The 24947-nt window shown below is 44.8% G+C and overlaps 1 protein-coding gene across 11 annotated transcripts; it reads left to right on the top strand.

Moving 5' to 3' along the window:
• Positions 1-5340: 5340 nt before the first annotated feature.
• Positions 5341-24393, top strand: usp15 (ubiquitin specific peptidase 15). 11 transcript variants are annotated; one of them, XM_081364423.1, is made up of 22 exons: positions 5341-5500; positions 5869-5996; positions 7362-7492; positions 11245-11371; positions 11992-12137; positions 12245-12306; positions 12447-12536; positions 15499-15631; positions 15730-15903; positions 16863-17021; positions 17773-17997; positions 18353-18436; positions 18520-18614; positions 18694-18876; positions 19632-19720; positions 21044-21310; positions 21391-21461; positions 21536-21651; positions 22657-22806; positions 22901-23004; positions 23193-23281; positions 23467-24393. In XM_081364423.1, the coding sequence occupies exons 1-22, from the start codon at positions 5412-5414 to the stop codon at positions 23662-23664; spliced, it is 2910 nt and encodes a 969-aa protein (XP_081220549.1). In that variant the 5' UTR covers positions 5341-5411; the 3' UTR covers positions 23665-24393. The 11 variants fall into 11 exon arrangements, with proteins under 11 accessions (XP_081220549.1, XP_081220546.1, XP_081220551.1 ...); XM_081364420.1 differs by having other exon boundaries at positions 19632-19744; XM_081364427.1 differs by having other exon boundaries at positions 5402-5500; positions 5833-5996.
• Positions 24394-24947: the final 554 nt, after the last annotated feature.

Raw genomic sequence — 24947 nt, 5'->3', positions numbered from 1 at the left:
AGGAGAGATTAAGGCATTTCAAGTCTTTTGATGCCCAAATGTCACACGGGTGTGATTCGCAATTTTATATTGTATCAGACGGTTGTATTTTCTGATTTCTTATTTAGATGAGTTCACTGTGAAGTTGTTCATTGTTACTTCATCTGATGTATACGTGTCTACCTCAGGTTACACAATCCTACTGTAACAACATGTTTTTTTTTATATAATCCTGCAGTCTTGATTTTATACAATTTAATTTTTTTTTAGTTGGCACTCTGTTAGCTGCATTAATGTAAATGTTTTGCTGTTAGATTTTACAGTATTTTATGACAGATATTATTTTAAAGTGTGTCCATACATGGAATTTTTAAACCAAATGTATGAATTTGATCAAATAAAAGCACTGAGTTGAGAGTATGGCGTTCAGTATATCATTTTCACATAAAACATTATATTATGTTAAATAAATGTTAACTCTAAGAAGTGTTAAATTCAATATTTTTAAGTGTTGATTTTTAACACTGTTAAGGAGTTCATATTATGAATAACTTCATATTATGAATAAATTTTAGATTTACAATTACTCTCCGTATGATTTGTATTTTAACTCCAGAAAGAGTTCTATTTTAAATCTGAAAAAGTGTTACAAATTCAACTCCAAGAGCGGAGTTATTGTAACTCTAGTCTTATTGTAACTCTGCGGTGGAGTCTATTTGATGGTCACGCATGTACACTCAAACTGAGTTGATTTTAACTCGCATGGAGTTTATTCCAAAGACCAGAATTTGCTGTGTGGGTTCAAGCACTGAAGCAGCTGTAATATTATTATATTTGCAGTGTTTTATCAATTATTATTTTCCTGCTCTAAACATCCCTGGGCGTCAGAGACTGTAAGGCATAAAGATCTTAAGCTTGGAAATATATAAAAAAAAACGTCTCTGATCCATTTACTCGAAACTCATCAAAAATCCCCTCAAACATCAAAACACTGTGAAGATATTAAATGATAATTTTTATGTGTTGATCTATATCTGCTGTACGTCACATGATCAATCCCAACGAATCCTGATATTCATCTTCCATGGGTCAAATAATATATAATCTTCAAATATCACCGGCAGCAGCCAATGAAATCACAGCAGCCAATAAGGTCAATTCATAATGTCTGACTGTTATGAAAATTGACATATTTGTGTTAAAATGAGGCTGTGTATCAAATCTTGTGAGATTCAGCCACATGGTGGCGCTATAATAAGCAACATTACCTTTTTGCTAATAACTCTGTTTCCTAGTGAAGCTTCGAAACACAGCAAGCACTGAAAATTGATCAAAGAACAGATATTATACAGACATCTGATATTTAATCTTATTAGATGTTTAGTTCACTGCATCTGATGGATTATACTTTCATTATTACATGGCTTGGCTGAATTCCAATGTAGAATGCGGTCTGTTATTTCTTGATAACAGACCGATAACAGACCGCATAAAAAAACAGCGCGTTGCTATGGACGCGGAACGGACTATTTTCTTTGGCGGAAGCAATACAATCGTTTTTAAAACAATAAACTCCTTTTTAAATCAATAATTTGTGTCAAATTAATTATTTATTTTGTAGGTAGCCATGTAATAAGCGGGATAATGTATAGAGAGGCGGTCATTATAGCGAATAACAAGCCCTTCAGGCTGATTCAAGACCCCGACGCGCTCGTTCAGCCTGTCGGGCTTGTTATTCGCTATAACGACCGCCTCTCTATACATTATCCCTTACATAAAACACTTGAAATGTGTTTGTAAAAGCTGTTTTAGTGCATGTTTGGCCTGAGTTCTTGCATTCCCACTGTTCTGACCAGCAGGAGTCGCCAGCGTGAGGCGATTCAAACGATTCGAAACACTGAATCATTTGTCCAGTTGATTCAGAGCTTTGTAAAGCTCAGCTTCTCCCATCACTAGTCGACTCCGAACTTCACAAAAGTACACAACAGGACATTCTGAGGACTGATGTTTGTTGAGCTTCAGTTTTAAAACACCAGCCGTTATATCAATGGGAATGACAGATGACGGCTGTAATATTAATGTTTTCAGCTCTAGGATAAGAAATCAATCGATCTCCTTTCTTACTCATATCTTCAATTAATGTATTACGTTCATTTGTATGTTTACTGCACTTTAAGACGATGTTTCCTCACATAAACCTCTGTTTAAACTATTCTAAGTCTTAATAACACACCTGTTGGAAATCTAACTTCTCTCCTGCATATTGGAAAGCACTGCTTTAAGTTCATGAGTGTTAATTAATTCCTAATTAGAAGTATTAATTCCTTCAGTAAAACCACAGAAGGGTCTTCCTGCAAGATGGCGAGCTAGCCGCACATGTTTTGCTGAGCTCTGGCAGAACTATTTCAGTTTATACTTGTGATTGCCGCCTTCTCATAAACCAGTATCAGAAACTCAAGTGATCAATTAAACACGTTACTATTGCATTCAGTTGTTTCTTCTGATACGCTCTAGATCGAACAAGTAAACTTTGATGGGAACGTGGCGCATTCAGCAAACAGAGCCCAACATGTACCCATGGAAATGGATCACAGTTACGGCCGAGAGAACCCAAAGGAAAGACGGCGGGATGCTTCTCACATTACTCCAACCAAAACTCTTCAAGAAAAGGTGAAGCCAGACGACTGTGAAATCTCCAGCTTTGCTGCAGACGATTAACTCCTTAACGGCGAGATTTGATTCTCAAGATAGAAAGCTGGAGGACATCGCAGACAAAATTAGACAAAACAGCACCATGGTCCTTGGATGAAATCTGTATGAGAAAAGCTAAGGGGGATATATTAGATCAAGAGCTAAGAGGATGGGAAAAGGGGAGAAAAACTCAGATTATTTCTGTAAGTTAGAAAAAAAGCGGCAAGAAAGAAACTCTGTTAAAACTTTAATTATTAATGGGGCAGAGTGTTCTAATCCACAAGTAATAGCTAAAGAAATGGCCAACTTTTATCAGGACTTATATTCTTCGTCCTCTTCAATATTAGACCCTCATTCCCTCATATAGATGTAGATGCAGAGTTAACAGTCGAAGAGCTGGCATTGGATAAATCACCTGGCCCAGACGCTGTTACATCTAATTTTTGGGACTTATTAAGGGAATTTATTTTTGCAGCTTTTCAGGAAATTACTAAAATCTTGGTTTTGCCTAATTCAGTGAGACAAGGCCTAATCACGCTTATTCCCAAACCAGGAAGAGACTCTAGATTGTTGGACAATTTATGACCTATAACTTTACTAAACTATGACTATAAATTACTAACCCACATATATAATAATCCCTTGGTTTATAATAAAAACTTGGTTTATCCAGAATGATTGGGGAGACACAAACTGGATTGATTAGAGGCCGATGTATACATGGCAATATTCGACTGGTTTTGGACTTGCTTGGAGTATAATCAAGAAACAGAGGATGATGGGGCCATTTCATTTTTAGACTTCTATAAAGCCTTTGATATGTTAGAACATTCATTTATTTATAAATGTTTGAAAATGTATGGGTTTGGTGAAAATCTGTGTAATATTATTCAGTTATTCAGTTAATGTGAAATTATTACCATACATGAATGCCCTCTTAAAACTGCATATAATATTCCGATCGAGTCGAATGTCAGATATTTAGGCATAAACATTTCTAAGGATGAGGTCATGATCATCAACGGGATTTGTCTATCTTTGGAAGCATTTATTTAACTAAAAGAGGTGCATCTGTCCTGCATCTCGTCTCTCCATTTCTAATAGAGCTGTTAAGGCCATTCTGGTTGTGCATTCCCAGAGGTGTATTTAGGAAACTGTGTGGAACTGATCTTCCGCTGAGATGTGATGTGTTACTGTTACTCCAGACTGCCAATCACATGATCCTCCTTTCACCAGCAGATGTTGTTATGATGGAAGTTATTATATAACCACAGCTTTTCTCCACACAGAACCCCTATATGGAACAATAGATTTGTAATAGATTTACAAGTCTCTATGTGTTCTTGATCGGCTTGAATAGGGTATTTGGACAGTTTTTCATTTAATGGATGAAGATGGAAGATTTTTGACTTTTAGAGACTTTTGTTCTAAATATAATTTAATATGTGAACGCAAACCATTTGAGCGTGTCTTAAATGCCATTCAAAAAAGTTTTTTAAATTTTGTTCTGTCAACATGCCGGATGGATCTTGTGAACTCTCTTCAATGGTAATGACCTCAATGCTTCCCAACAAACTTATTCGCTCTTGTTTCAGTTCTATATTACATCCGACACTTCTGCAAAATAACTATGTTTTGCAACACACAGTATAATTTTCCAGTAACTCCTAAAGCTAAGGAAACTCATTTTAAAATATCCAGTGGGGTATAGCCGTGAATCTTTAACACAACGGTTTAATTCTGAAGAAAATGCCTGTATTTTTTGTCAAGTTGACATAGAGACGACTGATCATCTCTTTTTTTCTTGTGTTTTCTCAAATACTTTTTGGGAAAATATGTCTTATTGGTTGGAGACAAAGATTCATTCACTGCCCACTTTTGCTAGGAAGCATATTATGATTGGAATGCTGTTGGATGAGAAAATAAAAGATTTTTTTTATTAATGTAATGTTGATTCTGGGCAAATTTTTCATTCATAAATGCAAATGAATGAAGATGAAACCTTATTTTTCTGTATTTAAAAGAGACTTTATTTGTAATTTCTTTCCATCGTTGGAGTGTATGAAAAGTAAAACGGCCCAGAAATTATCTCGAATAATAAGATACCTTGATCTCTTAGAAGAGGAATGAAGAGAATTTTTTTTATATGTAATTTTCTTTTATCATTATCTATTTATTTAACTGATATGTGCCTTTCATTTATCTGTAGGCCAGAGTTCAGGGTTTCTATTGGTGAATTTGCTCTTGTGTATATGAAATTTTGCTAAAAATAAAAACAGATTTATAAAATAAAAGGCATTACTATCTTTGTGATTAAAGTGATGAAAACCAAAAATAACATTCTTAAAATAAAGGTGAAAATCAGAAAATACAAAATCAGCAATAAACTTTTGGAAGTCCCTCCAGAATTTGTAAGTGAATTCACATGACCAAAATAAGTGGGTACATGTTTCAGGTTGCTCTAGGCAGAAAGAGCAGTTAACATTTATATTAGACTTAAATTTTGATAGATAATGTCTTGTAGGGTAGAATTTGTGTATCAGTTTAAATGAAATCTCTTTCATTTTATTTGTTAATGAGAACTTTTGAGGTAAAGTCCAAACTTTTTTCCATTCAATATCAGCCAAAAAATAAAATAAATAAAAAACCCACAGAAGATCCCGATGACGCGATGAGAGAGGCGTCATGACGTCACACAGACGCGCTGACGGCGGCTCCCAGCATGCAGTGCGCGAGCGAAGATGGCGGAAGGCGGCGCGGCGGATGTGGAGACGCAGAGAGCAGAGATCGCGACGCTCCTGAAGACGCCGCTGCGCAGAGCAGACACCTGGTGAGACGCGCTGGAGAACACGCGCTGATGCGTCGCGTCAGACAGCGTCAGTGCGTCAAACACTCGCACTCATACAGCAGCTCATACAGCACGAGCTGTCATAAGAGATCACGTGATTATTCATCATCACAGCAGCGTGAACCAGCAGACACACACGAGATGATCGCTCAGTCACCGTGTTTCTGTCAGAGTACCTCAGTCACCGCAGTGACAGCGCTCTGTGTGTGTGTGTGTGTGTGTGTGTGTGTGTGTGTGTGTGTGTGTGTGTCAGAATACCTCAGTCACCGCAGTGACAGCGCGTGTGTGTGTTTGTTGACGTGCCTCGCGTGCAGGTGAGCTGATGACGTCACTTCCGCTGTCTCCCGCAGGTACCTGGTGGACAGTCACTGGTTCAAGCAGTGGAAGAAGTATGTGGGCTTCGACAGCTGGGACAAGTACCAGATGGGCGAGCAGAGCGTGTACCCGGGACCGGTGGACAACCACGGGCTGCTCAAAGGTGCGGGTCACAGGGGTCATAGGTCACAGTAGGGGTGTAACGTTCTCAAAACTCACGGTCCGGTATGTTTTCGATACAGCAAAAAGAAAGAAATGCCAGAGAAATGTCCCTGATTTTTACCAACAAAAAGTAAATGTATTTATTAAACTAGCATCATCCAGTGTGATCTTTCTGGTTTTGAACAGCGATGGAGCTTTATCTCCTGTCGTGTCGTCTTAGTAGGGTTGGGTATCGCTTGGGTTTTTTGATACCGGTGCCAAATCAATACTTTGAAAAAAGAGAGCCTCAAAACGATGGTGAATGACATTAAAGAACGCTTTATTTTTTATTGAGAAAAATAAAATAAAAATAAGCCTAAATATAAGTAGTCTAAATACAAAACACAACACATGTACACTACAAATGCACACTAAAACCTGAGCCACCTAACTTGCACAGCGCTCTTGAGTGATTCATTTATTAGATGTACGCCGGTCTGCTAATGTATTGACATCGACTTTACATTTTCACACTAAACAAAACATGACGCGTGACAAATAACGAGCTGTGATTGTACATGTCAGTCAGTCCTTGGCCGATACTTCTATTCTTAAATATTAGTGAATGTGTTTAATCTTTTAAGAAACCTTTATAATGCTCATGTGGCCTACGCACCGCAGCTCAGAGAACGGTGTCTGTCAGGTTTAGGCCTAAAACACGCCAGTTCAGCTCAATGAAAATATGACATGTAATATTGTTGTAGTTATAAACAAAGGTTTGTTTTACTTCAGTTTTATTTAAGTTTGCTAGGCTCCAGATTAACATTTGAGGGCGGCAATTTTATTCATAATGTCGAAATAATAATTCAAAAGAACAATGACTAAAAAATAAATATTTGGGATTGGAAATGGCAGTCGCTTCTGGGATTAGAGTCCGTACGGACACACATGTGACCCGTAGAATAAAGATCTACGGTTAATAACGGAATGGTTGAATGTTTCTCGCTGGATCTCGCAGCGATGTTATTATTTCTGTGTCGAGTTCAGATGCTTTCTTCACTGGATCTCCAGCGCTGTGTAGTAACGGTGTCTATGACTGGTCCGAACTGACCAACAAACGAGCAGCGCAGTTTCGTTCCGCTTTCATTACGTTCGCCATGTGATGCTGGGCAGTGTTGTGGTGTCACGACCGCTAACACAATTTTGTTCGCACTGGCAGGAAAACTGGTCCACGAATCGCTCGATTTGTGATACTGAACCGAAAGCCTCGTACCGAACAGTTCAATATCATTACAGCCCTAGGTCACCGGGGTCACCGGGGTCACAGGTCACCGGGGTCACAGGTCACCGGGGTCTCTAAAGCGCCTCTGCTCTGTGCCGTGTGCAGATGGGGACGCGCTGGGCATCAGGGAGCACCTGATCGATGAGCTGGACTACATCCTGCTGCCGGCCGAGGGCTGGAGCCGCCTGGTGAGCTGGTACGACCTGACGGAGGGACAGGAGCCCATCGCACGCAAGGTACACACACACACACACACACACACACACACACACACACACACACACACACCAGAGACTCTGACACTGGACTCCGGAGCAGCAGAGATGTGTTCTCTGGAGTGACGAATCCTCCTCTCTGTCTGACTACATTGTGCCCTGTGTAAAGTTTAGTGGAGGGGGGGGGGGTGATTGTGTGTGTGTGTGTGTGTGTGTGTGTGTGTGTGTGTGTGTGTGTGTGTGTGTGGAGTTGTTTTTCAGGGCTTGGCCCCTTAGTTCCGGTGAAAGGAACTCTTAATGCTTCAGCAGACCAAGATATTTTGGACATTTCAAGCTCCAACTTTGGGAAGAGTCTGGGGATGCTCCTGTTCCAGCATGACTGCGCTCCAGTGCACAGAGCAGGATAGGGCTGCACGATATTGGGAAAAAATGACATTGCGATATTTTAATTTTCTGCGATATATATTGCGATATGAAATCTAATCAAATTTTTTCTTACAAACAAAAATGGGGTGAGCACACTTACATTCTCATTTTAAATGATTTATACATCAGAGTATTATTTAAATTAGAGTAAATTATTTGTTTGTAACTTTAGGATATTGTTTGAATTGTTAACATATTAACTAACATGAACTTACTATGAGCAATACTTTTGTTACTTTATTTATTAATCTTTGTTTATCTTAGTTTATAAAACACAGCTGTTCATTGTTTGGTAATGTTCCTTCACAGTGCATTTAGCTATGTTAACAAATACTGTACAACTTTTGATTTCAATAATGTAGGCTATAGCCTAAATGTTGAAATTAACAATGTTGTTGAAGTGCAGTTTAGTAATAGTAAATGTTAACTAATGTAGTTAAATAGTTTAATAAATAGAACATTATTGTAAAGTGTTACAGATTTTTTATACACCAATTCAGACGTGAGTTCAGTGTTGGACAGGTCAGTTGTTTAAACCATTCATTAAATTGAATCGGTTCAAAGGAATCATATAGTTCGCGAATCGGACGTGAAGTCTACGGCACGCGTCGTGTAATTATCTCGGCAGTTTTGGATATCTCGCACAAGATTTGACAACACAGTGTGTTGTCAAATCTTGTGCGAGATATCCAAAACTACAGAAAACATTTCATCACTGGATATTTTCTTCTTTTGTTCAACACCATCGTGTCAATTTATTTTGATTAATGTGCGCGAGGGAGAGAGAGCAAGACAGCGCTCGTGTTGTTTGAAGACGGTGAAGGTGAGCGCGCGCGCGGCCGGGGCTCTCTCTCTCTCTCTCTCGTTCTTATATGCGCCGTGTTAAACTGACAGGACTTAAAAACACATGCAAATGATAAACTTTCACTCTATGATGGTTAAGCTGTGCAATTAATCCGCGAATCACATTCATCAAGGGCTGGGGAGCAGCTGGCCCGTACGGTTAATGAATAACAGATCAACTACGACAGCCTAACGTTACATCGCACATCCTGCGATGTGAATATCGTGGATTTGTACATCGCGATATCGATGCTTAAACGACACATCGTGCAGCCCTAGAGCAGGACCACAAACACACGGATGACGAGTCTGGTGTGGAGGAACTGGACTGGCTGCACAGAGTCCTGAACTCATCCCGAGAGGACAGCTTTGGGATGAATTACAGCGGAGACTGAGAGCTTCTCGTCCAACATCAGAGCCGCTCCTCACTAATGCCCTTCTAGAAGAATAATCCCCATAAACACACTCCTAACCCTTGAGGAAAGCCTTCCCAGAAGAGTTGGAGCTGTTATAGCTGCAAAGGGTGGAGCAACTCCATATTAAACCCTATGCATCAGGAATGGGGTGTCATTAAAGTGCATGTAAAGCAGACGTCCCACAACTTCTGGCTCTATAGGGCCCTGTCATACCCTTGTGCAATGCAAGTGTGTTTCTCTTGCTTCAGCCCGACGCACTTTTCATTTTCACGTCCGACGCCACGTTGTTTTAAATAGCAAATGCATTTCGGCCTATTTGTGTGCCCGTGTGCTGCTGGTCTGAGAACGAGTGTGTGTTCAGGCGTATTGTTGGAGCGGTGCTATTTAGAGGCGACTGAAATAGACTGAGCCATTGACCGACTGAGACCTGGACTAAAGTCAGTGGCGCAGTATTATTATTATTTTTTTGTTATTTAAGGAGCGTGTTAGTAATGTGTGTCTATTGGCGGATCCACAACACACACACACTCTGCTTATTACAAACACAGGAACGCGCAGCAGCAGCACACACACATGCCAAAAAAACTTAAAATAAAAGGATTACAATGTAAAAGATTATTATTGTGTACATAAAGACATGGTGAATCCAGCTTGTCCCATAGATGTTCTGCTAGCGCTTTAGCCTCGCGCACGAGCAGATCCGTTTGCGCTCCGGAGACGCGTTCAGTCTTTCCGCTTGCAAAGTCCGTCATGTTTTTTCACATTACGCCTAAAACTCACTCATTACTCATGGTCACCCTTTTAGACCATGCACCGGGAGCGCCGACCATTTTCCCCATCGATGAACTAGCAAAAGTGGATTCAGACACTCTCTAAGTGAACTTTAGACCATGCGCTTAGATCCTTAACATAGGGCCCTTGGTGTGTGTGTCTAGATGAGTGGTTATGGCAAGGAATCACACGCTGGTGAACATAGTGGTGAAGCGCGTGTCAGTGGCCGGATCTTCTGAAGAGCAGCAGTGAGTCGGTCTGACTCAGATCAGCAGGTGATGATGGTGTCCCGTACACCCCCCCTCTACATGAGGGTGTCGGGTGGCTCTGAGCTATTTCTGTGCTGACCGGAGCAGCGCATGACCGCCGCACAGAAGCATGGACTCCAGCATGCAGCAGGTTCGGACGCTTCTCTCTCTCCTGGGCTTTGGGGAAGAGGTTTGCGCGGGTCCAGAGACGGCCGGGCGAGGGCAGAGAAGGGGTATCCGGGTGAAGGAAGGAGCGGGCGTCCTGATAGAGAGGAGAGCGTGGGGTTTTCCTGCGGTGCTTCAGGCCGGACGGAATAAATAGTCAGGAATCCTTCAGCTGTTGTGCTCCAGCTGCTGCTAAAATAAGCCTTTCTCCGGCCGCCTCGATCAACACAACCAAAACCTCGGATCTATCGCTCTTTTCTCATCTTCCTCCTCAGCCTTTCTGTCTTAGTGGACCAGCACAAATATCTAAACCTTCTTAAATTAAGATATGTTTACTGGAGAAGCAAAATGAAGCGAGTTTGTGCTTAAAACAAGATCAAATATCTGCCATTGGAGTCAGAAAAATAAACCTGTTTTCTCTTCTAATTAAGTTGATTTTTCTGACCTCATTGGCAGATATTTGATCTTGTTTTAAGCACAAACGCACTTCATTTTCATACTTTTTTTAAAAGTAAACAAGATTTCATATCTTCAATCGTTTTGTTTCTTCCACAAATGTATCTTGATTTAAGAATATTTAGAACAAAACAAGACGGAAACATAATTTCTGAGGAAGAACATGATTTTTAACAGTGTGAGAGGATGAATCTGAGTTCAGCGCACAAGTCAGCCTTATTTCTCCAGGCCTTTATACAGTACAGGTCGTTTCAAAGCAGCTTCACGGGGATAATCAGGAAAATAACAGAATCAATGATGCAGACTTCATTAGTTCAGCGGTAGAGCAGCTCTACAGAAGACGATTATTGAGATCAATCTGATCATAGCAGTGCAGTCGAGTCTTTGATGTGACGGGTGGCTGTTGTCTCTTGTGTCTGTTGATGGTGTGTGTGTGTGTGTTCCTCAGGTGGTGGAGCAGGGCATGTTCGTCAAACACTGTAAGGTGGAAGTCTACCTCACCGAGCTCAAGCTGTGTGAAGATGGCAACATGGACAACATCGTCACCAGGAGGTTCAGTAAAGCGGACACTATAGGTACTGAATAACACCAGTCTGAGATAAGCCTAGACTCCTCCTGAACCACTGACACCATGTCTGATTTCAGCCCATCACTATCACACATGACACTTCACAGGAGGTATTATGATCATTCTGTCATTAAGTATTCACCTTCATGTCGTTCCAAACCCGTAAGACTTCTGTTCATCTCTCAACAAGTTCATCAGTACTCAAATGAAGATATTTTAATGAGAGCTTTCTGTCCCTCCACTGACAGCTACGCAACCGACTCTTTGATGCTCAAGAAGTTGATTTTGAAGTGATTTGACCAGTTTAGTCCAAATTTTCTGTAGAGACTCGATCGCCTTGTATGATGAACGGATTGAATTAAGGCTTTTATTCACATCTAAACATTGACATGCATCACATTGACAGAGCACATCAAAGATGATATAAATAAAATCCATTGTGCCTGTTTGAGAAATGTGTATGATCTCTTCATGAACGTTGGCAGTTGTGTGGACAGGAATCTCTTCATCTGTGTTTCTGAAGATGAGCCTTGCAGTGTTTCAGGTTTGGATTGAGATGAGGGCGGATGACAGAATGATGATTTCTGGCTGAACTAACCCACTCTCTGCACACATCTGTCCCGACAGACACCATCGAGCAAGAGATGCGGAAGCTTTTCAGTATTCCCGACGAGAAGGAAACCCGGCTGTGGAACAAGTACATGAGCAACACGTTTGAGCCGCTGAACAAGCCGGACAGCACTATCCAGGACGCCGGACTCTACCAGGGACAGGTGAGGCGCTGTTTCACAGGCCTTGCATTGACCTTTGCACAGGACGTCATTGTTTTCGCAGTGATGGGAATGAGGTTTTTGAGGTGGTCATTTTCCTCTGTCTGCAGGTTCTCGTTATCGAACAGAAGAATGAAGACGGCACGTGGCCTCGCGGCTCAACGGCGCTCAAGTGAGTCAGTGTGACGAATGGATTGTCACATGGATCATCAGATGCTTTGACACTGGCTTGTTTGCTTTCTCGATCTCCTTGACCTCTTCCCGACGGTTGGCATCATTTCCTATAACTCATGCTCTTCTTGTCTTTTGAAGGTCATCTGGTGCTTCCTCTCTCTCTGCTTTACCAAAGATCTGCCCTTCATCTCTCGCAAACAATCATAACAGCAGCTTCAGCGGCCGCAAGTAAGCCTGCAGGGGGCGGGGCTAAGAAGAGGGGCTTATGTGGGCAGGGCTCGGCGGGGGTTATTGGTGGGCGGGGCTTGGGGAGGGTGTTATTGGTGGGCGGGGCTAAGAAGAGGGGCTTATGTGGGCAGGGCTCGGCGGGGGTTATTGGTGGGCGGGGCTTGGGGAGGGTGTTATTGGTGGGCGGGGCTAAGAAGAGGGGCTTATGTGGGCAGGGCTCGGCGGTGGTTATTGGTGGGCGGGGCTTGGGGAGGGTGTTATTGGTGGGCGGGGCTAAGAAGAGGGGCTTATGTGGGCAGGGCTCGGTGGGGGTTATTGGTGGGCGGGGCTTGGGGAGGGTGTTATTGGTGGGCGGGGCTAAGAAGAGGGGCTTATGTGGGCAGGGCTCGGCGGGGGTTATTGGTGGGCGGGGCTTGGGGAGGGTGTTATTGGTGGGCGGGGCTAAGAAGAGGGGCTTATGTGGGCAGGGCTCGGCGGTGGTTATTGGTGGGCGGGGCTTGGGGAGGGTGTTATTGGTGGGCGGGGCTTAGAAGAGGGGCTTATGTGGGCAGGGCTTGGTGGTGGTTATTGGTGGGCGGGGCTTGGGGTGGGCGGGGCTTGGGGAGGGCGTTATTGGTGGGCGGGGCTAATAGGAGGGGCTTATGTGTGCAGGGCTCTGCGGTGGTGGTTATTGGTGGGCGGGGCTTGGGGAGGGCGTTATTGGTGGGCGGGGCTAAGAAGAGGGGCTTATGTGGGCAGGGCTCTGCGGTGGTGGTTATTGGTGGGCGGGGCTTGGGGAGGGCGTTATTGGTGGGCGGGGCTAAGAAGAGGGGCTTATGTGGGCAGGGCTCTGCGGTGGTGGTTATTGGTGGTTGGGGCTTGGGGAGGGCGTTATTGGTGGGCAGGGCTAAGAAGAGGGGCTTATGTGGGCAGGGCTCGGCGGGGGTTATTGGTGGGCGGGCTTGGGGAGGGCATTATTGGTGGGCGGTGCTAAGAAGAGGGGCTTATGTGGGCAGGGCTCAGCGGTGGTTATTGGTGGGCGGGGCTTGGGGAGGGTGTTATTGGTGGGCGGGGCTAAGAAGAGGGGCTTATGTGTGCAGGGCTCTGCGGTGGTGGTTATTGGTGGGCGGGGCTTGGGGAGGGCGTTATTGGTGGGCGGGGCTAAGAAGAGGGGCTTATGTGGGCAGGGCTCTGCGGTGGTGGTTATTGGTGGGCGGGGCTTGGGGAGGGCGTTATTGGTGGGCGGGGCTAAGAAGAGGGGCTTATGTGGGCAGGGCTCTGCGGTGGTGGTTATTGGTGGTTGGGGCTTGGGGAGGGCGTTATTGGTGGGCAGGGCTAAGAAGAGGGGCTTATGTGGGCAGGGCTCGGCGGGGGTTATTGGTGGGCGGGCTTGGGGAGGGCATTATTGGTGGGCGGTGCTAAGAAGAGGGGCTTATGTGGGCAGGGCTCGGCGGGGGTTATTTGTGGGTGGGGCTTGGGGAGGGCGTTATTTGTGGGTGGGGCTAAGGCAGGGGATAATGAATGAGTTTGGCTAATGGAACACTGCCAGTGTCATGGAAAACCTTCCAGTTTTCTCCATTTCTCTCTTCAGCATCTGATTGTCTTGCATCTTTTGGGTCATTATCATGTGGAAAGCATCCACTTACAGCTCCAGTTTTCTCACAGATGGCCTCACGTTCTCCTCAAAGACTCTTTGGTGTATTCACTGTATTGCAGATTTCGCAGTTGATGTTGTGATAGCGTGTCGTTACGAGACTCCAGTGCAGTATTGTGCTCTTGGGACGTCCTGGCCTGGGCAGTTTGCCAGTGGTCTGAAACTTTGTAGAGTACTATTTTAAATGGCTAGGAAATGCTTTAAATCCTGTAATCATAAGCTTTTACAACCTTCCTTCTGGTCGGGATGCTCCGATCAAGATTTTTGCAGCCGATCCCGATCATTCAAGCTTTATTAAAGTGATCTCTGTTGACCGTCCCAGACTGTTAACCCCTTAAGGTAAGAACCCATCAAACCGACGCCAGCGCTGGTGAAGGCCGACTGTGTTGTTGCCTAGCATCGCCTGCGTCGGGGGGAAAAAGCTGCTTGAACACACCGAAGTTATGGCATTTGGCAGCATGTTAGTCTTTCTATCAGAAGTCCAAAAACCCTCTCCAAACAAGAGTTATAATGAACATAAGAACAAGTTACATGTGTAAATCTTGAAACTTTTAGTTTTATAAATGGGGACAATCTTTGAAGGATGAACACAAATTTTAAAAATAACATTTAAACACTATTTAAGACTATTTCTGTCACAATACTATGGTTAGTTAGTGTTACTACAGTAAATCCATGGTGAATGTTGCTGATTTGTGGCCTTTTATAACTTGTTCATTCATGTTTCTCCTGGTTTCCACATCAGCGCTGTTTGATCTGATATCTTTAGTTTATAACAGAACTGCACTGAATCTGAATGTTTCCTCTGGATCTCGCAGCGATGTTATTAATTTCTGTGGCGAATTCAATGGCTTTCTTCACTGGATCTCCAGCGCTGTGTAGTAACAGTGTCTATTACTGGTCCAATCTGATAATAACGGTCCGTGAAGCACAAACGAGTAGCGCAGTTTCATTACGCTTTCATTATGTTTGCCATTTGATGCCGGGCAGTGTTGTGGTTGTGCCTATATAAAATTTTGTTCGCACCGGCAGGACAGCGGTCGAAAAATGTCTGGATCCCTGCCAGGTGTGCCCTTCCTCTTCAGTTGGTGCGCTTGTTTTTACTGTTAGACCCATGGTGTGGAGTTAATGTCATTAGTTAGATAGTCCATCTGAGGGGTTGGTGAATGAACAGTGGTCTCCGCCTCTGGAGAGCGTGTGCTTTACGCTGCTCTCCCTGCATGTGTTGAGCTGTGTCTGCATGATCATCTGCTTTCACTGCTGCTATAACCCTGTTGGGCTTCTCACTCACCTGCACGTGTGTGTGTGTGTGTGTGTGTCCGCCCGCAGCATGAAGAACAGCTACGGCCTGTACAGCAGCAGTAGCTACGAGCACTCGGATCAGGGCCGGCGCGCGGAGAAACCCGGCCTCAGCGGCCTCTCCAACCTGGGAAACACTTGCTTCATGAACTCGGCCACACAGGTACAGGAGCACAACCTTCCCTTCCACCTATAATCCCTGATCTAACTACAGCCTGAGCAGAGAGAGATGAGTTCAGTGTGTGTGTGTGTGTCTCGTAGTGCCTGAGTAACGTCCCTCCTCTGACCGAGTACTTCCTGAAGGACAAGTTCCAGGAGGAGCTGAACGAGGACAATCCTCTGGGAATGAAGGGTGAGGTCGCCAAGGCCTACGCCGAGCTCATCAAGCAGCTGTGGTCGGGCAAACACAGCTATGTCACGCCGAGACCCTTCAAGGTAAAGGCCAGGAGGAGTTGCTCTGACATCCACCCATACAGACGCTCATCCATGTGTCTCGTTTACATGCAACTGAATAATCCACATTGACGGCTCATGTACAGTACTGTGCAAAAATCTTAGGCATATTAACCCCCAACCCCCCCCCCCCCCCCCCCCCCCCCCAAAAAAAGGTTTTAAGTCAGTTATTTATATCTTCTGCTGTAGTGTGTCAGTAGGAAATATCAGTTCACATTTCCAAACATTGTTTTTGCCATTAATTGTAATAATCCAGTGAGATTTGTGTGTGCACGAGGAGTCTGACAACAGCCGGTGTGATCTGATCTCACCATCATCGAGTCCGTCTGTGATTACATGAAGAAACAGAAGAAACAGAGTCAGACTAAATCCAGAAGAACTGCGGGAACGTCTCCGAGACGCTTGAAGAAACCTTCCTGAAGAACTATGAGCAAGTGTACCTGGACAAAAGCCGCTTTAAACGCAAAGGGTTGTTACACCATATATTGATTTGAATAGTTATAGATTTGAATAGTTTGAATAGTTATAATATAGATAGTTAATAGAAGTTAAATCATGAATAAATTCAATTTTTTATTTTATTTTTTAAAGCATTCTCACTTTACAGCATTATAACACGAGTGCCAGTGCTTTTCACAGTCCTGTAGCTTTGCAGGAAGGTTTCTTCAAGCGTCTCGGAGACGTTCCCGCAGTTCTTCTGGATTTAGTCTGTCTCAGTTTCTTCTGTTTCTTCATGTAATCACAGACGGACTCGATGATGGTGAGATCAGATCAGACCGGCTGTTGTCAGACTACTTGTGCATACACAAATGCACCATGTATTTTGATGTATTATGATGTGAACGTTTCCACCTCTCTTCCTGACGGCCAGTGTTGGGCTGTTAAACGTTGAAGCACGTGTGGTTGGGTTGTTGCTGAAGTCGGTGTGTTTGTGTGTCTAGACTCTGGTGGGCCGGTTTGCGCCTCAGTTCTCGGGGTACCAGCAGCAGGACTCTCACGAGCTGCTGGCCTTCCTGCTCGACGGGCTGCACGAGGACCTGAACCGCATCCGCAAGAAGCCCTACATCCAGCTGAAGGACGCCGACACACGACCCGACAAGGTCCATCACACACACACACACACACATGAGTTCAGAGATACGCCAAACACACGCTCTCAAGGTCACAGCACAGAGAAGCAGAAGTACATCTCACGAGTTATCATGGAGAATAGTGTGTTTTGTGTTTTGTTCCACCAATTAGCATCTTTCTTTGGAAATTTTAACTGTGATTTTTATATATAACAGATGACTCTAAATTGTAATGTGGACTCATGCATTTTCTGTAAAGCTGCTTTGAAACGATGTGTATTATGAAAAGCGCTATACAAATAAATGTGAACTGATTTGAGTTGAAATCACAAAGTCCTAAAGTGTTGACAGTCTAATTTTTAAAGAGACATTTTCTCTGACACAAATACTGAATCTGATTTGTGTCATATTAATACGAAAAACTCTTTGATCTTCGCTTTTCAGTCGATTCTTACAGTCGTCTCCATTTAGTTTGTCGAATTTATGAAGATAATATAAATTACATCATGGGGGGTAAAGGTCAAATGCTAATCGTAGCTTAAATCATCCTGTGGTCTAAAAACATTGTGAATTCGTGTGTAAAATGATTTTGCCTGAAAAGCAGCTTAAATTACAAAGAGGTAAAAGCTTGAGAAGCAGTTTTTCCTTCACTCAGCTATATCTCAGTTTTAACCTGAAGGTTTGATGTTGAAACCTCCCCGCCTCACGTACCTCATATGAGTGATACGTGTGTGTGTGTGTGTGAGACGGCTGACGGTGTGTGTGCCTCGATCTCCTGCAGGTGGTTGCAGAGGAGGCCTGGCAGAACCACATCAAGAGGAACGACTCCATCATCGTGGACATCTTCCACGGCCTGTTCAAGTCCACGCTAGTGTGTCCCGTGTGCGCCAAGGTCTCGGTGACCTTCGACCCCTTCTGCTACCTGACGCTGCCCCTGCCCATGAAGAAGGAGCGCACGCTGGAGGTGTATCTGGTGTGGCTCGACGCCCTGGCCAAACCCACGCAGGTACCAGCACAGATCTTGTGTTGCGCTGAAACGTGATGAGATATAAACCATTAAAAGACTCTGAACCCAGTGAAACAGTGAAACGCAACAAGCGTGTGTCTCTTTTACTTTAGTTTTCAACAGCGTATATCCCTTCAGAGAAAAGCAAGCAAGGAAAACATGCCTAGAGCACCTCCTAGTGACCTCAAAATAACAAACTACTTACCTTATTGTTAAAATACCTAAAATATGCACTTGTAAAAAGGGTTTTCTTCAACCATGACCAGGATTTTCCCACCTCCGCCTTGTTTAGATCCAGGAAGAACCCTGGGAGCGCTGAAACGTGTTACAGGTGTGGCTGTTGTTTCTGTTTCAGTACAAGCTGACGGTGCCTAAAGTGGGCCTCATCTCGGACCTGTGCGCATCGCTCTCGGCTCTGTCGGGCGTCCCGGCTCAGAAGGTAACCGTGGGCATGGAGAAGCTAACCTCTCGCCTCTAATGCTGAGCTTCCCAGCATTCACTGTGTTTCCTCTGCCCGTCCAGATGATTGTCACGGACATATACAACCACAGGTTTCACCGGATATTCGCCAGCAACGAGAACCTGAGCAGCATCATGGAGCGGGACACCATCTATGTGTGAGCTCCTGTGGTTACTGAGGCGGGTGAGAGGTCAGTGCGTGTTTCTGATCCCTGCGTCTGTGTCCGTGTGGAGCAGGTTCGAGCTGGCCGGCAGCCAGGACACCGATCACGTGGTGATTCCTGTTCATCTGCGGGAGAAGTACAAGCAGTCAGGCTTCAACCACACCAGTACGCCGCTCTTCGGCCAGCCGTTCCTGCTCAGCGTCCCGCGCACCATCAGCGAGGACAAGCTGTACAACCTGCTCCTGCTGCGCCTCTGGTGTGTAGCGGCTTCACACAGGGCTGGGTTTCCCCACACCTGCGCTGTACCTTAAGCTGTACCTTACCGTTAATACCTGTTTCCCCAAACCTACTCTGTACCTTAAGCTGTACCTTACCGTTAATACCTGTTTCCCCAAACCTACTCTGTACCTTAAGCTGTACCTTACCGTTAATACCTGTTTCCCCACACCTGCGCTGTACCTTAAGCTGTACCTTACCGTTAATACGTGTTTCCCCACACCTACTCTGTACCTTAAGCTGTACCTTACCGTTAATACCTGTTTCCCCAAACCTACTCTGTACCTTAAGCTGTACCTTACCGTTAATACGTGTTTCCCCAAACCTTCCCTATGCTACGCCGTTCTTAAGCTCTACCTTACAATTAAAGCAACACTAAGGAAGATTTTTTACCTTAAAATGATGTTTCCAAAATCGTTTCAGTGGTTCATCAAGTCGTAACACTTATGCCTCCGCTTCGCGGCCCTTTATCTGCTATAACCACACTATGTAAGATTGCCAGATCGGGTCGCGTTTCTGTAGTTCTAATGAGACATAAGAAAACTACAAATTTGACTTGCTTTACGGCAAGCGTTACAATAGTCATTATTTTGTTTGGTAAGTGTCAATGTTATTGGGAAATCCAGCCCAAAACACACACAGATGTATCAAAAACAGCCCCTCTCATCTAATGTTTAGTTGATGGGAATGTTTATTTGTTGCTGCTAGTTGAGAGTTCGTCTGGTGTCGTTTCAGTCGTTTCGTTCGGCCGGCCACTGAGGACGAGGAGAGCGAGGAGACGCTCTCACCCAAACAACACTCCATCAATGGCAACGCCACCAATGGTATAATGGAGGAGGGGTGGCCTAGTAAGCATGTGTTTGACCGCATCTCTTCTCACACATGTCAGTGTTGGCATTCACTAACCAACAATGCATCCTGTGCCACTGCATGTTGACATGTTTACCTCATCATTCCCTCGGGTCATTTTGACCCGGAATTGTTTTTTAATTTCAGTGTTCATCAGAGGGGTCCGAGACCCTAGGACTTATGTCAACCTTGAACCACGAATACACACACACACACACACACACAAAATGGATCTGAGGAGTTTCGAGGTTGAAATTTAAAAAAGTAACAAATCCTTCCCTCTCGGGGCAATTTGACCCCCTTAGGAATGAAGGGAATATGAGGAATGCTTCAGAAAAACCTAAAAATGCTCAATTCTAACTAAAAATGCTAACACTTTTCCCAAAAAATATTTTATGTCTACACGTGTATCTGAATGCATACTTAAGTAAACTGACCAGCGGAACAGCTCATTTGCTCCATATAGAGCTATAAGGCCATCTAGAGTCGTGAAATATCATGGTATATATATTTTATTCCACAAGAGGTCAGCAAAGACACACAATGAAGATAGTGAGAGCTGAGTTAAAGGGTTATGCATGAAATGATGAGTTATTTTGAATTTAAGTTGAACGAATATGAAGAATGTGCTTAAATTACTATTTATTTATAATTTTTTGATCAAATCTAGTAATTTAAAGGTAATTACAATAAAAAAATCTCCAAAAAAATTGCACAGAAAAATGTAGAAAAATATTATCAAAATTAAATAAACTTTCTGGAAAAAAAAAATTAGTATAATTTATGTCTCAAGAGAAAGATTTGTCCTAGAACGCGAGGGAAGGAATGAGGGTCAAGAGATTTGAGGCACTGAAGCGCGAGGGAAGGATGAGGGTTAAGAGGTTTGAGGCACTGAAGCGCGAGGGAAGGATGAGGGTTAAGGGGTTTGAGGCACTGAAGCGCGAGGGAAAGATGAGGGTTAAGAGGTTTGAGGCACTGAAGCGCGTGGGAAGGATGAGGGTTAAGAGGTTTGAGGCACTGAAGCGCGAGGGAAGGATGAGGGTTAAGGGGTTTGAGGCACTGAAGCGCGAGGGAAGGATGAGGGTTAAGAGGTTTGAGGCACTGAAGCGCGTGGGAAGGATGAGGGTTAAGAGGTTTGAGGCACTGAAGCGCGAGGGAAGGATGAGGGTTAAGGGGTTTGAGGCACTGAAGCGCGAGGGAAGGATGAGGGTTAAGAGGTTTGAGGCACTGAAGCGCGTGGGAAGGATGAGGGTTAAGGGGTTTGAGGCACTGAAGCGTGTGTCTCGTCTGTCTGGCAGGTGAGATGGAGACGGACGAGCCGGACGACGAGTCCAGCCAGGAGCAGGAGCTTCCCTCGGAGAACGACAACAGCAGCCCGTCGGAGGACTCGCTGGGCGGCGGAGACCACGAGCTGGGGAACTCCTGCAAAGCCCCGACGCCCAACGGCCAGAAGCAGCGCCTCTTCACATTCCAGTTCAACAACATGGGGAAGACAGACGCCAACTTCATCAGGGCAGGCGAGCCGCGGCAGATCCACTTCGACGAGGACCACGCCAGACTCAGCGGTGGGAGACGCTAACGTGTGCTTCCAGAGATCAGTGGTGTTTAAAGTGATCATCTGACTCGTGTCATTGTTTTCGTGCAGATAGATGCTATCTCTCCTTGGACTGGGAGCCAGAAACGAAGAGGAAGTACTTCAACGAGTCGGCGGCTGAGGTAAATCCCTCCCGCTTCCCGTCGAGAGTCGTTGGTGTGGTGAGATTTGAGATGCTTGACTGTTTCCTCCGCAGGACTTTGATAAGCACGAGAGTATGGAGTACAAGCCCCAGAAGAAGAGCTTCTACAAACTGAAGGATTGCATTGAGCTCTTCACCACCAAAGAGAAGCTGGGAGCTGCAGACCCGTGGTGAGGCAGAGCGGGTGTTCTAGGGGTGGGCCATATGGCAAAAATACCACATCACGATTCTTTCAGCAAAATCACAATTCTTTTTCATGCTGGTTTTTCTATTTTTCAAGTGACTGAGCAGTACAGCCAAACTAATAAACCTTCATTCTTTATAGTTGTTCCTCCCCAAGGTTGTTTTCCCGAGGCTAAATGAAGAAATCTCTCAGCCATAACTAATACATTGTTTAGATTTGTCTATCATATTATACCCTTGAATGTAGACCCTCTGTCTCGGTCATACACTTAGTCACACATTAACTTTTGTCAGGTCATACACAAGGAGATACACATACATTCATAAGGGTATGTATCGACACTACATTAATCTAATTACCAGCATATTTCTAAGATTCTATAAATATAATTAAATGCAAACATATAGAACATATTACATTTCTTCCACAATTCACATTACATACACTTACCATATTCTAGTCATCACATTAAAAATAACATTTAAATATGATAATATTTGAGTTTTGTGGCGAATTCAAATGCTTTCCTCACTGGATCTCCAGCGCTGTGTAGATGCAGTGTCACTGCGCTGTCTATTACTGGTCCAATCTGATAAACGGTCCGTGAAGCACAAGCGAGTAGCGCAGTTTCGTTCCGCTTTCATTACGTTCGCCATTTGATGCTGGGCGACTGCTAACACAATTTTGTTCGCACTGGCAGGAAAACTGGTCCAACAAATCGTTAGATTTGTGATGCGTACTGAACCCGAAAGCCTCGTACTGAACGGTTCAATACGAATATGTGTATCGTTACAGCCCTAGTATTAATGCACACACTTGAGATGACTTCTGAGTGATAGTTTAATAGCGAGTCTTCACATAATGACAGAACATGATGCGGGCCGATATCTGAGACTCAATGCGAGATCCAGAGACCTGAATAGAGGGATTGAGATGTTTGAGGTGCCTCTGGTGCTCTGACTCTAGCTGAGTGTGTGTGTGTGTGTGTCAGGTACTGTCCCACCTGTAAGCAGCACCAGCAGGCCACGAAGAAGCTGGACCTGTGGAGTGTGCCGCCGGTGCTGGTGGTCCATCTCAAGCGCTTCTCCTACAGCCGCTACATGAGGGACAAGCTGGACTCGCTGGTGGATTTCCCTCTGCGGTACGTCAGCGACAGCTCAGTGTGACAGAGGTGTGTGTGTGTGTGCGTGTCAGAGGTGTGTGTGTGTGAACAGTCTCGCTCTGTTGACCCTCAGTGATCTGGACATGTCCCAGTTCCTCATCAACCCCGACGCCGGGCCCTGCCGCTACGACCTCATCGCCGTCTCTAACCACTACGGAGGCCTGGGGGGAGGACACTGTGAGTATCACGAGCCCGAGCCGGGACTCCCTCATCGCTGTTACTAGTAGATTATTAGAGTATTAGTTGAGTGATATGTTAGGGTTAGTACAGTATTAGTAGAGTGTTGGTAGAGTGTCTGAACACAGATGATGTGAGAGTACTGTCAGCTGAACTGAACTGTCTAGTGTCACTGATTCCCCCGTCAGACACCGCGTACGCCGAGAACAGGGACGAGCAGAAGTGGTACAGCTTCGACGACAGCAACGTGTCGGCCATCAGTGAGGACCAGATCGTGGTGAGGAGTTCAAGCGTGTCACTGACTCTCCTCCGTTCTTTCAGCAGTCACTCGCCCAGTCAGATGAGTGACGCTCTCTCTCTCTCTCTCTCTCTCTCTCTCTCTCTCTCTCTCTCTCTCTCTCTCTCTCTCTCTCTGTGTGTGTGTGTGTGTGTGTGTGTGTGTGTGTGTGTGTGTGTGTCCAGTCCAAAGCAGCGTACGTGCTCTTCTACCAGCGGCAGGACACGGTGCGAGGCACGGGCTACTTCCCCCTGGACCGGCAGACTCCCGCCCAGACCAACGAGACCACCGAGGAGACCGAGGAAGAGGAAGAGGAGGAGGAGGATCTCAACAGCAACCAGCAGCAGCAGCAGGAGCTCCAGCGGTCCATGAACACCAGCTGAGGGGAAGCGCACCCAGAGCCATGCCCACTCCAGCTGAAGAGGTGCTGGACCCGCTGTAGTGTTCGCATGAGTCCACGAGTGAGAGATTTACACGTACGCTTGTTTTAGCCTGTATATAGCGCTGATGAACGGAGGGATCCGAGGCTGCCTCGCACAATCACTCGTTTGCCAGTTCCTCCGAGCCGTTCTGTTGGCTTAAAGAGGGAAGTTTGTTTTCACCTCAGCCTTAACCGCACTCTCAGACTGTTGCCTTGTCTTTGCACACGTGCGTCACTGGTTTGAGCTCCTGACACAGATGTGCACACGCTCGCTCGCTCTCTCTCTCTCTCTCCGGAGGGTCCCGGTTCCCACGCTTCGCCCTCGGTCTCCATGAATGTTCTCGGTTCTCGACCGGCGATGGCGAACACAGTCTCTCTCTCTCTCTCTCTCTCTCTGTGGGAACCGGCAGACTCACTGACTGACTGCTTTATAAATTCTGTACATAAGAGTTCACTCTGTGAGTGCGCTTTTAATAAATCTATTTATTTATACGGAAGAAGGCAGAACAAGCGTGGAATGAGGCTTGGATCCGTTCACAGGATATGCTGAATCATCTGTGGGTTTTGTAAACTGAACCGACGTCCTTGCATGATCCGGGGATTTCGTGCACTCGAGTTCACTCTGGTTTACATTGAGAAATGTGCATGTGTATTTATATACAGACTTCAATAAATGTGGGTGAAGTCTTGAGTTGAGTGGGGTTCGTTCTTGTGTCTGAGCTCGTGTTCGCTGTCTGATCAAGCGTTATCTGTTAACATGTTCATATATAGAGCTGGGGCTAATGTAATGGACAGAGACGCTAGCAGTGCTTGGTGATCATTACAGTTATATGGACATTAATGCCTGGGTCAGATTACACCATTTTGGCCCGATGTGTTTGACGTAGGGTGTCGTGGAGATTCGTAAACGACAACGGGCGTCGGGACGCAATATTCGATTGTTTCATCTCGTATAGTGTGTCATAGTGGACGACGACCAACTAGCGTCTGCGATGCCTCATGACATCACCATAAAAAGACTAGCATGCTTAATTATTTTTCTGTCCTCCACGACGTATTTAGACAAGGTAACAGGAGCAACAAAACAATAAATAAAATGTGAAAGTTTTTAAATCAGTCACAACTGAACAGCAGCAATGTTTAGAAACAACCAACAAATTCAACCAGCAGAAAACAACAGGCCTCCTTTAAAGGGATACTCCACTTTAAAATGGAAATTCTGTCATCATATACTCACCCTCATGT

The sequence above is a fragment of the Scardinius erythrophthalmus genome, assembly GCF_964197995.2.
Source record: "Scardinius erythrophthalmus genome assembly, chromosome: 4".
In the NCBI taxonomy this organism is placed as follows: Eukaryota; Metazoa; Chordata; class Actinopteri; order Cypriniformes; family Leuciscidae; genus Scardinius; species Scardinius erythrophthalmus.
This window is presented reverse-complemented; position numbering and strand designations above follow the sequence as displayed.

What these genes read in the sequence shown, in the direction of transcription:
- usp15 (XM_081364420.1), top strand. Translation starts at nt 5,412, where the DNA reads ATGGCGGAAGGCGGCGCGGCGGATGTGGAGACGCAGAGAGCAGAGATC. An exon ending in CAGTAAAGCGGACACTATAG is followed by an intron (nt 11,372 to 11,991) that starts GTACTGAATAAC and finishes CTGTCCCGACAG; the next exon opens with ACACCATCGAGCAAGAGATG. An exon ending in CCGGACTCTACCAGGGACAG is followed by an intron (nt 12,138 to 12,244) that starts GTGAGGCGCTGT and finishes CTCTGTCTGCAG; the next exon opens with GTTCTCGTTATCGAACAGAA.